The 18,025-nt window shown below is 37.9% G+C and overlaps 1 protein-coding gene across 4 annotated transcripts in view; it reads right to left on the bottom strand.

The window, feature by feature from the left end:
- Positions 1 to 18,025, bottom strand: part of A1cf (APOBEC1 complementation factor) — a 72,317-nt gene that overhangs the window by 38,352 nt on the left and 15,940 nt on the right. For 3 of the 4 annotated variants that reach the window (XM_051146335.1, XM_051146337.1, XM_051146338.1), the window contains exon 2: positions 7,845 to 7,988. In XM_051146335.1, the coding sequence (XP_051002292.1) occupies positions 7,845 to 7,943 (99 nt within the window). In that variant the 5' untranslated portion in view covers positions 7,944 to 7,988. Of the gene's footprint in view, positions 1 to 7,844; positions 7,989 to 9,894; positions 10,043 to 18,025 lie in introns of those variants that run through there. The other variant, XM_051146336.1, reaches the window with a different exon arrangement.

Below are 18,025 nucleotides of genomic sequence, written 5' to 3'. Positions count from 1 at the left end.
GGGCTGACCTCTGCTATTTTTGTACTATGTGTGTATATGATGAGGTATTCTCAACACTGGTGATTACAACATCATAATATCAGTCAGTTTTGAAAACTGTTAATGATGTTCTGTGCATTTCAGTACCAAATGTGCAGTCAAAACTTAATTCTTTATGCAAAGCAAGCACATGAGCCCAGAGTGTCAAGTTTGCTTTCGTTTTTTGATCAGTGTTAAAGCTATGTGTATATCAAAGGATATTTTTTGAAATCAATTTGTTTTTGACTTATTGCCAATACATATTTGGTTCATATACCTATTTTTATAAACCCACATACCCAGGAATTCATAAAAACTTACTAGGCAAAAAGGGGTTGTGAAAAGAAAAATATTTAAAGACTCTTAAGTAGGTATAACTTTTAAAATCAACTACTGTAACAGCAGCTGAAGATCTAGTTAGATGACATGAACTGCTCATGTGCAGATAAGCATGGTAAGGGAGACTGGGATTAGATAATTGGTCTTCTGTCTGTCCCTAGTTCAACCCATGCCAAGGGCTGTCTCATTTAACGCAGCTAGCATTAGTTGTTCAAGACTTCCATAGAGTCTTTATTCTTTTTATCACACCCTTGTGAATTCAATTCTCGAAAAGCTGAGGGATTTGAGGAGGCTGTGCTCTGTCTTTCTTGACTTTAATATCTTCATTTACTAAGGAGTGGCCTTTACTAGGTGATTGCAGTGATCTTGTGGGAGTGTCAGGATGCTTTTGAAAAGGATCCTGAGTTTTAACACCATATTGGAATGTGTGAAAAATGCTCACAGAATGAGTGTAAGTTAGTCAATGGAAACCTTATGTGCACGATTCTTATGGTCTAACAGAAATCAGTGCATTTCCAGTTTCACATACATATCTATTGTGTTAATTACAAAATGACTTTCTTTGAATTGTCCCATTTTTGATACTTAAAGAAAACTATGCACGTAGATACACACACACAGATTCACTGTAAATCAAGATAATTATAAAGGCATTTACAAAACAAAAATCATGGTCGCCTTATTGGTTGACACCACTATCTACCTAAAGAAAGCTCAAATCTCTCTGAAAGATTAGCAGGGCCAAAGGATTAAGACACAACCACAACCTTCCTTATCAAAAAGCTGAGTGAGTTGAAAATGGAATAATTTTACCTCATACTGTGACGGTATTTCATGGAACACCAACCTCACACAGCTGCTGAAGTCACTAATTTTCTCCACTAGCAGGTATCCCACAGTTGTTTTTAAAATCTCTGTCTGGCTAAAGATTCTAAAGATGAAGAGTCACCCATTTGTAACAAAAACTAACAAATAGACAGCTTTTAGAAAATGAATGAAATTGCATGAAAGCAGAGTCCAAAGTTAAAACCCCTGTCTGTACCTCTGCACATTTGGATCATGAAGTTCACACTAATAAGCTGATGAAACACAACACCTCTGTTCTGTCCCGTCTAAGGGAAGGTACTGCAGTGCATAACTTGTGATGATGTTGGTCTTTCTGCTTGTGATCTCTTGGGCTAAGTTTCCATTAGAGTGTTTGAGGAACATTTCATCGCTGTTTGAAAACAGTTGCAGGAACATGTGCATTTCCAGGTATGATGAAGTTCCCTCAGATGTTGGACCCACTCACAGAGGTGCTCACAGAATTGTTCCTTCATCTGGAGGGTTCCACACCCCATCATGGCATCTCTATCTAGAAGAAGCAAGCCTCTGTCTACGCTTTAAACTAAAATCAGCCTTTGAGTGCCTGGAAGGAGAAGCATGCAGAAGCTCATGTCTCTAAAACTTTGACTCATCCTGCTCTGCACTAATATAACTAACACACATGATCTCAGTTCTTAGAGAGCCCAGGAAAGGAGGAACCGGTAAGAACAGGCAGTAACAGAACAAGGTCCAGAAGCTCTCTGTCACCACGGAGTCCACTCTCTCTCTCTGCCTTTAGGATTTATGTATAGTGATGGAAAAGTCTGATTTTGCCACCTGCCTCTTTCTGAGCCAGGGTAGGTGAAGGCAGCTAGTGACCTCTGTGGTCCCCGCGCTGTCCACAGCTATTACCGCACTATTTGCAGCCTTTTGTCAGATTGGACTCTTTGTCATTATTTGATGACCTTTGTCTTCTTTTACAGTTGTGACTTCATGTGTGTAATCCAGTGCCTATGCAACTTCTTGCATCTTCTTTGTCATATCTGCATGACTATCTTCCTGCTGCATTGCTTTCAGCTCATAAACAGCCCTCAGGTGACAAGATTGCTGGTAAGGAGCATAGTGCTGGGTCTTGGGGTGTTCCATCCAGTCTGTCTTTTAACTCAAGATTTCAGTCCACTTATATCCAAGTAATTATTGGTTTTTAAAGACTTATTACCTCCATTTAGTTGCTCTGTAAATTACTTATTCCTTCCTTCTTTTACTGTCCTCTGCCTGGTTAAGTGATTTTTCTCTGGTAGTGTATTTTCATCTCTGTTTTTAAATATATCTGTAATGAGGGCTTTAAAAAGAGACTAATTTTAATTTTATGTGTGCTCCTCAAATACCTTATGTCTATATATGGGTCTTCTACTGTATGCATGTCTATGGATCATGTTTGTGCCTGGTATCCAAGGCCAGAAATGGGCACTGGATCCTCCTAAACTATTGTTACAGATGCTTATTATCTACCATTTGGGTGCTAGGAACCAAGCCCTAGTACTCTTAACCACTGAGTCATCACTTCTCCAGCTCCCTGTAATGAGTTTTTTTGTGTTTAGCAAGAGGCTCATAACAATAATTTTATAGATTTAACAGATTATTTTAAACCAGTAACTATGATCATGTTTTTTAAAAGTAATTGTTGATGTTACAAGTCACACCTTTGTGCAACACATCTCTCATTGATCACATTAGGGCTCTAATTACTATCAGTAGGACTATTATTATTTTGTAGAGCTGGGGTAGAATCCTGAGCTTCTTGTGTGTTCCTGTTGTTATATTTTGAAATAATTTCATCTTTTATTCTTCACACTGAAGATATAAGGGATTTACTGTGATGCCCAAATCTTCTATGTCATGTGACAGAGTTGGGAAGGGGGAGTACTGACGGAGAATTTCTTCTATCAAATGGGCCTGTGGACGTGTCTGTGGGGCATTCTCTTGACTGCTCACTGACTGCAGGAGGGTCCAGCTCACTGTGAGTGGTACTAACCCTAGGTATGGGGAACTGTCTGTATAGAAAAAAGCAGCTGAGCCTGAGAGCCAGCTCATACGAGTGCGTGCAAGCATGTGTGTGTGTGTGTGTGTGTGTGTGTGTGTGTGTGTGTGTATTCTTAATATTATTTGCAAACTAGAATAAAAGCAAATAATTCCATTGAAACCCTCTTAATCAGGCAGCCTGCATGTAAAGTTTAAGGGTGAGAATTAAAGACAATTGTTATAGTAACCAGGCTCAGGCCTGGTTTACAGGAGGTTAGACTGGGCTCACATCATTTTAAACATGGCTATCTTTGGAAGAAAGGTCTTTACCTCCTAAGTGGTGTTAGACATTTGACAAGTGTTTTGCTTAAGGTGTGGCTCCTTTTTCAGGGATGCTGGTATCTTCTTGAGAGGCTCTCTTGCTCCCGTCTTCTAAATCTCAGCTTCAGTGGCATGTTGTCTGAAGAAGGTCACCTGCCATTCTGTCATGCAGCCTGGTTTATGAACCAAACCCAAGGCACTTAGGATTAGCTTTTGTCACTGCTTTTTGTTGTTGTTGTTTGTTTGTTGTCTTGTTTTGGATTTTGCTTTCCAAGGAGAATAATCTTCACAAAGGTAGAAATTACACTTCTCTTTGTCAATCAACACATTATTAAATGGAAGGATAAAGGCTCCTTGTATGAATGGAGGAAATAAAAAAGATTACATCTGCTTTCCAGGACAAATGGCTTGCTGGGTGTCTATTTAACATATCAAAGCAGACCCGGCCACCAGGTTCTCCCAACATCCCTCAGTCCCTACCAGTTACAAGGTATGGCTGGCTTACCCTGCCCCCCACCTTAATTGTCACCAGCCCAGTGACTGGGATGCCTTTCCCCCAGTGGCTCTTTCCTATGTAGTCTGGCCATTTTGGATATGCCAGTCTTTTACCCTTTTACTGTTTTAGCCTCTTGGCCCTGGACCACCTCTCTTGGTAGGTCCCTGGCTCTTCTCTTGCTCCCCAGCTCCCTTATGGTCTGGTTTAGTCTGCCAGCCATGTTCAGCCTGCACTCTTCTCTCTGCCTGCTTTCTCCCTTATATCCACAATAAAATTCTCCATACTCTAGGAGTCTTCATGTCCTCCTTTCTTTTTCATTCACTACAATCTTTGGGAACATAACTTCCTATGTTGGAAACTTCCTTAAGACGTATGGATTAGCTTCTGGAACAGGCTTCCAGATTAAGATTGGCATTTGAGATCAGTTTCTGTTAAAGGACAGATAGCTGACAGTTTAGGTGTTGTAACAAAATTTTAACCCTTTGAAGTGTAAAACCTGTTTGCACCCAATATTGATTCTCTGTACAGGCTATAGCCATACTTGGCAGATATATCTGGGGCAGTTGTCTAATTGGGAAGAGAAGTGTTGGACTCTATCAATATAAGACAAATATTAAACACAAAGACTTGCCCAGTGACTCTATGTGCCCATTAGCCAGATGAGTTAGTGAAATTTCCTCTATGAAAATTGCCCAACTTTCCTAATTGAGCAATTATTGTAGGTTTTTTTCCTACTTTATGATATTTTCCACTCAAATAATCTACAGTTACTGTAGAAATATTATTTTTTAAAAGGCATGAAAAAGTATACTTAATTAGAGAGACTATTTTATTTTCCAGTTTTAAAATCATATATAGTTTCTTAACATGTTATTTGAAAAATTCATGTTTTAAAACTGTGGTGCAGTGTAGACACTTTTTTCATGTCATATGATTTTTTTCCTTTGACTCTCAAACCAATATTTGCTGGCTTTAGAAATCTAGGAAGAGTAATTAGGAGTAGAAAAAAAAAAAAAAAAGAAAAAAAGAAAAAGATAACCACTCAATAACCTCACCACGCAGAGGCAAAGGCAGTTTACATCTTAATACTGTAGCACAATTTCCAAATATTTCCACATCACATAGCACTGCTATGCAGCTTAAAGTTGAACTCATTAGCTTTATATAATTTTTTAGAAGTAATATTTATTTAAATCTTTCTGTTCTAAGGATGTTGCATTGAGTCTCTTTCTCCAAATTACTTTGATAAGAATGTTCAGGCACAAATATGCAAGTATATTCAGTTATATAAAAAAGATGTAACAACTTATGCTTTTAATTCTCATAAGCACATGCTGTTGCATCAGTTGCCACATTAAAGCCTAGCTTATGTTATTAAGTAACTTTGGAAATTCTATTTTTGAAAGCTGTGTTTGTCCTGCTGGTGATAAGAAAGCACAGATCTGTCACCTCCATGGTTTGAATTTGATTCCACCCTGGAAAGACACAGAAAGGCAAATCCTTCAAATCAGAACTTAACTAACATCTTAATTTTTGTCCAGAGATGATTACTTTTTTAACTGATGCTGTCTTTTGTCTTTTCTGTATCAGTCACTCCTTGACTCCAGCATAGGAATGCAGAAGTATTAGCAAGACTTAGGAGACTTCCCTGAATCATAGGACCTGAGGCTTTGTCTTAATGCACAGGTCTACTCCTAAACAGTCCAATTAGGTGTCCACACGTACACTGAGCTGATACCAATCACAAAGTCCAGGTTAATGGTGTCGGGTGGACTTTACTGACCTCAGGGGAATTTAAGGTCTTCAACAATTAGTTTTGCTTGCTGAATGCAATGGCTATGAACTCATAGTTTATTTAATCATTTTCTTACTTTCCTCTACTTAGGTTTGTGATAACAAGGCACTCAATGCTGTTTTAGATAGACTTTTACACACCTCTATTTTAGTATATACTATTAGTGAGGTGGACGTCCCTTTTGTGCCTTAAGGTTGACTAACAGATTTGAGAAGGGTTAAATGCTTTTCCATTGCCACTTCCCCTGAATAAATGTTTCAGGCCTGAGGAGAGATAAAAATAAAAAGAACTGATATAAAATCACCTTTGATTTCATAATATCTATGGAAGTATTTGTTTAAAAAGTAAGAAAAATATTTTTTCTTAATAAAGACCATCTTTACAGCTAACTATGTCTGAAGACATGTGAAAAACCTAGTTACATTAAATATATTTGTTTTGTAGACTAAATTCTTTAGAATTTTCTGTGATTATTTTAGTGTAGTAAAATTTAGATATTTAAATATTTAAATTATTCATTAATTTTAGAGGTTAAAAACATTTACTGTTTAATGATTCTAAAATAACCCAGCTTTTAGTAAGTACTGAAGCGGATATCTCAGGTGTCTCCCTTCACTTAATGAAACTTTAAAAAATCAACTATGAAACTTATGAAATATTTTTAAAAATGACTAGCATTCTTCATTGGGATGAAAAGTATCAAAACTTGAGGCATCATATCATGTATAATAATACATTTATTATTTATAGAATTAGTATATGAGAACCAAAGTTATGTTTTAAGTTTTAATTACTGTTCTTAAGAGATCCATGAAACAAAAAGGCCTCTAACCTGTAAGCCCCTTGCCCAAGGACAGATAAGTCCTAGAATGCTGGAGGATGGTGTTTGTGGCAGGTAACAAGTCATGCTTTTTTTTCACAAGTTTATTTGACTCACTGCATTGGATGGGCTTGATTGGATGCAGGCGGGAGGTACATAAGCAGAAAATACATCAGGATGTATGCTTGCCCCTGATTGGAAATTTGGCCTCTCCTCATGGGTTTGCCTCTTCTTAAGCCTCTGCAAAACATGACCAATGGCCATTTTCTGGGAACCCAAGAGTCGACCTGCCATGAGTCCATTATCTTGGCCAGTATTTAATTAAAGCTTGTTTCAGCTTTGGCTCAAAATTGTAGTTGTCTTATTCTTTCCTGCTGGGATTAACATAACATAGGACATTTCCACAATCTAACAGTAGGTCAGCTTATAAGAGCAAGATGTGACAAATTGTGTCATTACTCACACGTAACATTTGTAGTTGTAATGGTAGGTAGATTTGAGGTCACTGGAAATGTGCGTGCATGAAAACCAATTGTTGGTGATCTAAATACATTGTCTACTACAAAATGGGATTTTTATGTATCTAACACTAGCTTGTTCCTTAATATAGCATATATTAACTAAGAGAAGTTATCCCAATGACAGTGATCATATGCAAATAATTCCTAATAATTAGGCTTTTTTTTTTTTTTTTTGTGGCCCTTGTGTTTGTTTTTCCCCAAAGAGCCAACATGGATAGAAGGTATTGTTATATACCTCAGACTGGACAAGCTGGAATAGCTAGGCTGACAAAATGTTACCTTCTAGGAAGCAACATCTTGAAGTCTCCCTCATCTGCAGGGATCTCTCTAGAAACCAAGGTTGTTATTCCTGAGGTTTTTTCCTCTACCAAATCCTAAAACATTAGATAAGTTCACCTTCACTAAGAACTGGGGATCCTAGCTGCTTTTACATATTCTAAAGTGTTCTTTCAAAACTGTAATAGTCTCTATGACTGTGGATAATGGTTCTATTTTCAAGACATAAAGTAAAGGTGAGTGGATACTCTAGGTAGAAAGAACTGTACCTACAAGGTCACCTTCAGAGCTGAAGTATTCTCTTCTTTTCTGTGAAAGCCATCTTTATAAGAGCTATACAGGGGATGCTGGCTTTTTGCCTCAAAGGACTCGGTGATTTCAAGACTCCGGATTCCTCACTGAGTCTCAGCAGACATCACAAGAAGTTCCTACCTGGACCAAGCTATATCCTGTGCGCTGGACCAGTGCGCGGAGTGCCGCCTCCTTCTGGGTGCCGCTCAATCCATCCCCGGATTTCTGATTTGATTCCATTGAGAGTGATTATCAGCAAAAAATCAGGTTAATTAGGGTTGCTCACTGAAACCAAATTTAAGATAAATTAAGTAAATTACTATAGCCAAGTCCACATTTGCCCTTCATGTGAAGAGCATCCATAGGAGAGGCCTGTAAAGGAATCATGAAAGTCATAGCTGCTAACTGCCACGTTCAAACAAGGCTGGCCAATTGCTTGTTTTTAATCGTGTTTTAATAATTATATATAATTTTTCAATGTTAAAGCTTTAGAAATGAAAATTGAATAGTATCCATTCTCTAATTAGAACAAAGCCCACTCTTCTCAGTTCAGTTACCTTAAGATGTCACTAAATATACAAACAAATTAGCTCATGTCAATTAAAAGGAGGTGGCAGGAGATGGCTTAGCAGGTAGCAGTGCTTGGTGCTCAAGCACGAAGACCTGAGGTAGGAAGGAAAAAGTCTGAGATTGACCTCCATTCATCTATTCTGTGTTTCCTCAGACTTGTCTATTTATTCTACGCACAAACAAGACTGGTTAAAGGATTTTAAAACTCATATGTGCACACACACATTTCTCACATCTTTACATATATAGAGTCATGTATATAAAAATTTAGAGCAAATGTTTCAGTTTTCAAAAGTGTTATTTTAAAAAAATACTTAAACTAATTAAATTTGGTGTATATGTGTGTGTGTGTGTGTGTGTGTGTGTGTGTGTGTGTGTGTACACATACATTCATGATGCTCACAGAAGTCAGAGGACAGTTGGAGAAGACAGTTCTCTCCTTCTACCATGTGGGTCCTGGGGATTGAGCTGAGGAAGCTAGCCTTGGCAACAAGTGCCTTTACCCATTGAGCCATCTCATCAATCCAAATGTTTTGCTCTTGTTTTTAATCTTTATTTTCTATCTTAGGTAGAAAATAAGAGTCTTTTACATGATAGTGATGGTTTGAATAATATGGCAACTCAGGTTAGGTAATGTAGCTTTACTGCCATAGTTGAAGAACTACTGTTTCTATGGATACTAAAGCACAGGTAAATTGATGCCCATGCTCAGTTTACAATATTTATCAGTTTGTGGATACAGCTGTAGAAATTGCTATGAAGTAATTTTAAACATAGATAAAACTGTAAGAACCATTTTTAAAGACTTACAAAGAAACTATTGCAAGAGCTACATTTGTCTAATGCTAGTGTTTTTTGTTTGTTTGCAAATGTTATTAAATTTACTAAAAGTCATTAAAGTTGCTGTTTAATCAGAAAGCTCTCAGGTTCTCCCAATGTGGCCAGCTTCTCCTGGAGGGCAAGCAAGGATATCAGGGATCTGATAAGGTTATTTTTATGTCCCTTAATATCTTTGAAGGCAAAGTCTACAGTCTGTTGGCCAACCTGTAGTTTGTTCTTTGCTGAACTTCATCATTTCCATCAAAAAGGTAACAGTTCATGGCTACATGATGAGTTCGTCTTTTGCAAAACCTACTTTGAGTTCAGGTTAATAATTAGTAAAGGTTATTAAAGAAATTTTGACATTGGAAAGGCCTTTCAGCTCTATTCACATACACTGTGAAGTTTTGAAAAGTCCTTTACAATATCTGAATCTTAAATCACTGTCAATCAGTACATCAAAATGAAACCTATAATTTGCAACTAAAGGCACTTCAGAGATTTGGTGTGTTTTCCAGTGGCATAGCACTTGATTAACATGTATGAAGTCCTAGATTTAAGCACCAGAACTCCCCCCCCCCCAAAAAAAAACCCTCAACCCAATCTAAAATAAAACAAAACAAAAAAGAAAGACAAAAGAAGAATAGAGCTGAGGAAATTTGTGGAAGAAGACGCAGAGGCACAGTTATGCAGTACTGATTTTCACAGTGACTTTAGCTATTCTAGGAGATAAACTGAATGGCAGTTAGACAGATATCCAAGTCTGAACTCCAAGGGAGAGCTCCCACTGGAAGACACCAACCTGGAGCCAATGTATGACAGATGTTCAGTCTTGAGGTTCCATGAGCTCCTGTAAAGACTGGGTAGGGTATGGATCTAAGGTGGATCTCCAGGTAACCCCAACTTCTAGGAGCCAAGAGATAAGGAAGATCCAGCAAAGTAGGCCTGGATGGAACAGCGGAGAGATAAAAGAACCAGGAGCTGAGGTTGTTCAGAAACTAAGAGTTCTGGGAATGGGGGAGATCAGCTGCCCAAGATCCCACTAAGCTGGCAGAGGCCCAAGCCAGAACACAGACAGGGAAAAGTCTTTATAGTTTTTTCCTTTTTTCTTTCTCTGCTTATCTCTTTAACTGTATCTCAACTGAAGCAATGGTGTTCTCTCTGGGTACTCTCTGGGTGTTATGAGAGTAACATACTGACACGACTTTGGAAACGCTCCTGGCTTGTCATGCCAACTAGACTATCTTTAGGCATAGCTTCATAGCATCCATCAGAGGAGGCAGAAGAGGCCATGGAATCAACAGGCACCTGTATTTTCAATTCCCAGGTTCTGCTTTGAAAACTCATGTGGAACCTGTGTGGGCAAAGAGAAGAGTGAGGAAGAAATAGAAGTTGATGGAAGAGGGTCACAGACAGCACTACAGGGAAGGATCATACATTTACGTGTTCACTGTGAACATGAGGCTTTTTAATCTGTGAACTGTAGTTAAGAAACAGCCTGTGGACAAGCTGCTATAGTGGAGATGAATAAGAAAACACTTCTAATGTGTTTTGTTTAGGTCTAGCTTATGTAATTTAATATTTCTGCTAATAAGTCATAATGGAGGGCAGCTACGACATCCTGAGCCAAGAGAATAATTCCAGAAAGGCCTTATCTTAGTTGACTTTCAAAGTTGCTGTGATAAACACCATGACGAAAAACAATTTAGGAGAGAAACTCAACTTACAGGTCCATTGCTTAGTGAATTCAGGGCAAGAACTCAAGTAGAAACAATGGGAGAATGTTGTTTCCTGGCTTGCCCACTGCGTCCTGCTTAGGTAGCTGTTGTCCACTTGCTTAGGGATGGTACTGCCCATAGTGGACTGGTCCCTCTTGTATCAGTGAGCAGACAAGAAAGCACTGCATATACACACCCATAGAACGATTTGAGCTGATGGAGGCAAGTCTTCCAATGAGGTTCCCTCTTCTCGGGGTTCTAGGTTGGGTCAAGGTACAGTAAAAACTAAACTAGACAGACTCCCTTGACAATATCCATTTGAAAAATATGGTGAAGAGAGATCATGATATAAAATGTCAAAGACTTTCACTAGCACTGCCTAGCTCCCACTTAACAGTCTCTGATCAATGTCTCTATGTCCCCTATTTTGTCCTTCATAATGAAACTCTTAGCTCAAATGAATACTGTCCACTGAACTTAACTATATAACAATGGACTCTTTGAGCCAAGTGTGGTGGCCATATCTGTGACTCAAGACTATCTGGGAAGGTGCAGCAGGAGAATAGTGAGTCCAAGGCTAGCTTGGGTTATGTAAGGAGAGCCCATGTTAAAAGAAAAAGAAAGTGCCCCCTTTTATTCCTCTGCTTCCATACCAACAGAAGGTCTTTGTGCCTCAATGTCTTTCTATATAAAAATTAGGGTAATAGTATATCTTATTTTATAGTTCTGAGGATTAGACATTAAAGTAAACATCAAGTATTCAAAATGGTCCCTGGCATTAATACCTGCTCAGTGTTGGTTATTATATCTCCACACAACTCCACGTGGTAGATACTGTCCTGTGTCATCAGTATGACACATACTGTTTGGTACCACATCCTGGGTCCCCTTTCCCCATCCTTCAAATGCCCTTCACTTAACACTGAATGCTTCCGTAGGTCTCCAAGCTCAGTGTTTACACAGTCCCAAGCTGTGTCTTCTAAGTTCACTGTTAGGCTTCATTGATTCCATCGAGATTTGGACAAGAGCTGTTTGCTCTATGATGCTTCCTTTGACAACCTCCCTGGGCAACATTAGATGCCATCTCCTCAGTGTTCTCAGGAGAGCATGTACAGCTCTATACAGCCAAACACAGTGCTGTAATGTTCCCCTGACTCTCATTCTCACCGAACTGTAAGCTTGCTAAATGGAAAGCCTATCTTGTACTGGTAGTTGGCCCCAAAGAATTGATGTTATGCCAAGTTCTCAGCAGATGCATACGGAATAAACAGAAGATTCCAGGTCAACAATTTTATAGATTACTGTGACTTGTACTCAATCAGAAGTAAAATGAACATATAAATCAAATGTCCTAGTACTCATTATTTCTAATTATTTCCAGTAGCTTTCTGTAGTCCTACCCTAGAATAAACTTGTTTTATGCGAGAAATTGATCTTTGATGCTTTCTGCACATGTTATATTTATGAGACAGACAAACAAAGCTTTCTCAAGTGAAACATTATTAAAACTAGAGCTTGTATGGGCATATTTTCTCTTCCATGCATTTATGATTTTACTTTGGCAATATCCATTTTCATTTGAGCTGGTAGGACCTAGAAGTTGTGGTTCAAGATTTCTGCTTTCCTCAAAATTGGGGGAGTATTGGACTATGCCTCTTATCACCTAGCTGGTATGCTTAATACAGTTCAGCCAGAGTTCACTGCTGGGAGGGGTCAGGTCTATTTGCTGACCCTGAGGTCTCTGGTGTCAGTGGGCCTTGGGTCAGGGAAGGTGGAAGGGAAGAGGAGAAAGAGAAGCAAAGGTACAGTGGAGAAAATTATGACTTTTCCAAATCTAACCCATCAGGTATAGAGACACACGATGCTTTGTAGTTGTACCTCTACCTATCACAAAAAAGAGAAAATACATTTACTTGATGATAAATATTTGGTTCCACAAAGAGTTATAAGTTATAAAGGAAAATCAGAATGGGCTTAAAAATGGGGATCTTTCCTTGCATTTTATTGTCCTGGTAGAACCTACACTCACCAGTGTAGGCCAGGGAGGCAGAAGAAATGCGGGAGCAAACTTTACTTTTGTGGCTAAAGTCTCTCAAAATGTAAATTGGGCAAGATATGAAACAAAAGTTAGAAAAATACATGAGAGGAAATCGTGTTTAAAAGCAAAGAAACAAGAACTTAGAAAGTAAAAGCAGAAATTACAGGCAGAGAACGAAGAGGAGGTGCAGACAGTAGAAGTCAGTGGGCAGCTTGATTAAGAGGTAAATGAGACAGGTATCCTCAATATTAATGAAGAGTTCAATAAATACTGATTTTTTTCTATACATTCCCATCTTTGGCAATTTAGAATTTGAAAAGAGTAGTTCTGTCATTATAATTACATGTCACCTACTTATTTGATGCTTTGGAAGAGGTTGGACAAGAAAGCTGAATGGGGGGAAAAGACTGTTAGACTTGGTCAGTGGTGGAGAAGAGTCCTTCTCTTTGAGTAGGAAGCTCGGGGCAGTGGTGACACCAGACCCCATGCGCATTTGAAGTTGTTGAAAGCTTCACTTGCTCTTTGGATGTCTCTAAGCCATACCTGCCTTTCTCTAATGTTGTATTGTGACCCAAACTTGCACGATATAAGTGAGGCGTACATTACCCTTAGGCAACACATCCAGATGGTTTTAACAAGAAATTCTGCCCTTTAAGGTATCTCCTGGGAATTTCAGAGTTCCAGAGTGTGGAGAAATGAAGGGTTTGTGATAAAAGTCTGTGCATGCTCTCGGTGATGCAAAGTAAATATCATCTTGCACTGCTCATAAAAGAAATATAAATTAGTTCCAAAATTCAGCTTAGAAAAATGCTTACCTGCTGGGCATGGTGGCGCATGCCTTTAATCCCAGCACTTGAGAGGCGGAGGCAAGTGGATTGCTGTGAGTTCGAGGCCAGCCTGATCTATAAAGCGAATTCAGGATAGCCAAGGCTATACAGAGAGACCCTGTCTCAAAAAAAAAAAAATTACAAATGAAAGCAATAGTTCATTTGAGCATTCATCATGAAACACAAGACAATTAATAGAGAATACACATAATCGCACATTGCAAAAGGTTGCTGTAGTGATTATATGGAGTAAAGAAATAAAGGCCATGCATTTAGAGAGAGAGAGTGAGAGTAAATGGGGTGCTGGGGAAGGAAAGAGAAGGAGAAAAATGATGCTATTAGTATTTTAATTTAAAAACCCTAAAAGCCATTGAAAAAGTCCTTATGTGTCACCTTTTTATTTAAAAGTATGTCAATAATTAAATTAATCAGAACCATCTTCCTGTTTTTAAGGCGCCAGTTAAAATATGATGCATTAATTTGGACCTAGATAATTTTGAAATAAAGACATTAAAGATGTTTTTTAGTGACTGTGTTAACTGTACTTGTAACTAACAAAACCTTCTCAGTAGTGAATTCACGATTGTTTGAGAAGAACGCAATGGCACTTCAATGCCTGATCTTCCACCATAATTTTAACTTTCTGAATACTGGTTTTTCTTTTTAACAATATAGTATAAGATTATTGGTACCTAATTGAAAAGCATAAAAGCAAAATAACAGCAACAACAAAATGATTGAACAGTTAGGGTAATGGTTGGCATTTTGAGAGATGCTCATTTGACGTTCTTTTTATGTTCTCTAAATTCTGCTTTGGTTGACTCAGCCACATTTTGGGATACTTTCATTGAATAGTGTCCATGCCAGCCGTTGTCCAGTGTCAGAGAGATGCAACCCTGAATGCGTAATGCTGAGTTCCTTCAACAACTAGTGCACTATGATTTGTCTTTGTTCCAGGAATGTCTGTGAGGTCATGTGAATGTGCTTTTCAACTCTCACGGAGCTTGTGAGGAAGCTTAGGCATTGCCTGGTGGCAGGAGATATTTAAATGAACAGTGGTAAAATACAGGTTGATAGTCTAGAAAAAGAAGTCACTACTGAGGTAGATTTATTTTAGAATATAATTGAAAGATAGCCTATAAAAAACAGTGTGTGGCCAAATATCATTTATGTTAATTTTATACTTATAGGTTTTTGCTTATAAAAGGCTAACTGGTTAAACTGGGTGGTAGATAAATGATTACTTTTTATTTCATTCACTTCTGCTTATTTGCCTTTTTTGATTTCTATGATATATGAATTCTAAAACTTAAAATATAAAAATTCAAACTATGTTACCATATAAATACTTGGAGAAAGAGAATTTTCATTATAATAGTAGGTCAAAATCCTAACTTGAAAAAAAAATGCACGAAAAACAGAAATCACTGAAAATAAGCACTCAATGGAAGAAGCTAAGGAAGAATCATGGTGGTCAAACAGGGAAAAAGATAAAAGTAGAATTAATAAAGCAACATTCTACAGGTTAGACACTAAGGGTAAGAGATGATAGGAAAGATGAGTCTACTTGAGGACTGCTGGCCGTCATCACCAGGTAAGAGAAATGAATTCTTAAAATGAGAGAGAATCCGTAGTCACAAGCCAGAGACTTCTCACAAATGAGAATCTATCTGAAATTAATCTGAAAAATATAGATGCAATGGGCATTTACTTAGAAAAGTATGATTTTTTTGAAAAAATTGTTCCAAGGGTAAATTAAGGTTTTATATAACCTAATAATTGTTTACTTGCACTGAAAAATATTCAATGTTTTTCCTCCAAGTAGCCAGAATCAGGTAGTTTAATTAGGCATATTCCATACACTATTAAAGAAATTGGCCCTGGAGAGATGGATCAGTGGTTAAGAATGTTTGCCACTCTCATGAAAAGATCATAGTAAGTCCCTGTCATTCATGTCACAATGCTCACAACTCTAGCAAGACCCAATGCCCTTCTGTGGGTGTGAGTGTATACACACACACACACACACACATAAATAAATAAATAAATAAATATATAAATGTGAATGTAGAAAAAGAGAAAAAAATAACTTTTTATTATAGAAAGCCAAAGAATGGAAAAGTGTGGAAATTTATAAAATTATCTGTGGATATATTGCATCTCTGATATAAACCATAAAATATATAATAAAACAGAAAATTAATAGAAAAAATTGTATATGAGTTTAGGTGTGAACTGACAGCACAGCACTGAGATTACAAGACAGCATCATTATAAAATACAAAGATTACTAAGCATTAGGGATTCTGTGAATTTAGCTCTCTTCAGTAATGAAAACATCCATGATTTTCATAGTGAGTAAACAATGACACCTGTTTAACTACATTAGTTTAAAGAAAATGAAGCTGTTCACGAGTTAGGAATAGAACCCAATATCCTTGTACCGACGAAGACACAGCGAATGTGTCACACTGGAGCTGTGCCGCTGTTCATTCCTACTCAGAATAAGTAATTCAGTGCAAGGAAACTATTTTACACCTAATCAAAGAATACTGCATGAGTAAGCATAAATGTTCTCTAAGAGAATGAACAAGACGCAAGGAGAAAAACCAGACCAGTAAAGGGAAATAATAAGAATAAACATGAGAAGAAATGACTGAGATCATATGGAAAAAAAAATGATAAAATTCAGCAGAAAATTAGGACTGTTTAAGTAAAAAGTTTATTACTGAATGAAATTGTCCTTCCACATTTTAAGTGTATTGTTATTCCAATTGAGATTCCATTATTTTGAAATTTGAGAAATCTTTCCCATAATTCTTCTGGGAATAAAAGAAAACCAAAGCAAATGTGATGAAGGGCACATAATGTAGTGAAGACATGGAGTGATCTGGGGCCAGCCTAACCAATAGTAAGAAATTAAACAATCCTAAGAACAGGAAACGGATGTCACAGAATCAAAATTCTATATTCATAGCTGGGTTGAGATTAGTATTTGCCAATAGATATTATTTTAGATCACAGAGAGGTCATGGCTAATTTGAGAAAGTAATATGGTTGGACTATCACCTAATAACCTATGTCCAAGTTCTAAGAGGATTAAAGAGATAACCTTTCAAAGCATTACATAACTACTAGAGCACAGGGGAACATTCCCATACTCTTGTGGCGCGGAAGGTCTTTCAAAGTAAGTGTAAAAATCCACAATAAAAAGACTGGCAGATCCAACTACATAAAAATCACAGGTGCATGTAATTGCAATGTAACCTTAGCAGAGACTAAAACAAAATGATTGACATATAAATAATAGATGAGAATGGTATCTGTAAAATACAAAGATTACTTTTAAATCATTAACAGAGAAACTCACAAACCAGTGGACAGATGAACAAAGGGCAAAATGGGTCAAAAGAAATAAAGATTTTTTTTTTTTTTGGTTCTTTTGAGACAGGGTTTCTCTGTATAGTTCAGGCTATCCTGGAACTCACTCTGCAGACGAGGCTGACCTGGAACTTACAGAGATTCGCCTGCCTCAGCCTCCCTAGCGCTGGGATTAAGATGTGCACCACCGCAAAAGGCTTACACATGGTACTCGTAAGAATAGTAAACAAGGTCAACATGTACTACATGCTAAGTTTCACATTCAAACAAGATTTACTTTATCCTCATAAGAATTCTGTCAAGCAGCTGTTAGCATTTTTGATTGGTGTAGAAAGGAGAAAGCCCAGGAAGGGAGAAGTTAGTTGATATGCCCAAGATGCCAAATAACTTCTGACAAATAACCTGGTTCTAAAACACATGGGTGAAGGTTGAAGAGACTGTAGATCTACCTGGCTTTCTTCAGAGTACTGTGGTGAAGAGCACAGGATACAGTAGCAAGCCAGAAAGGGTGATGCTGTCAGTCGGCCTCCTCCTCCCCAGGGACACGTGGGCTCATTCAACTAGAGTATCATACAGTTCAGTGTCTGGTCTGGGCTGGAGATATACTATTGCACTAATTCTGTCGAGTAGGCCTAGTAGATTGTGTGATGGTGCACATGGACCAGGTCCTGACTTCCTTTGCCTATGGTCCAATGTGAACACATGGTCATTGTCAGCCTTCTGTTATACCCTGGTCAGTTCTCATCCAAACTCTCCAGCAGGGGGCAGCACTTTCACGACTTGGCCCAGGGCATAACATTTGACAGGATGAAATATGGTTTGTGTATATTTTTTATTATTTAATTTGAATTAAAGCATTAATTTCCTTCCATGGATCTTTAGCTCTGCTAGATTATAGAAAGTCAGACAGATGGGAGTCAGCTATGGACCAAATGCTTTGATGTGGTAGTGTGATGTTGGGTCACTGAA

This window comes from Acomys russatus, chromosome 5, assembly GCF_903995435.1.
Source record: "Acomys russatus chromosome 5, mAcoRus1.1, whole genome shotgun sequence".
NCBI classification, from domain to species: domain Eukaryota; kingdom Metazoa; phylum Chordata; class Mammalia; order Rodentia; family Muridae; genus Acomys; species Acomys russatus.
This window is presented reverse-complemented; position numbering and strand designations above follow the sequence as displayed.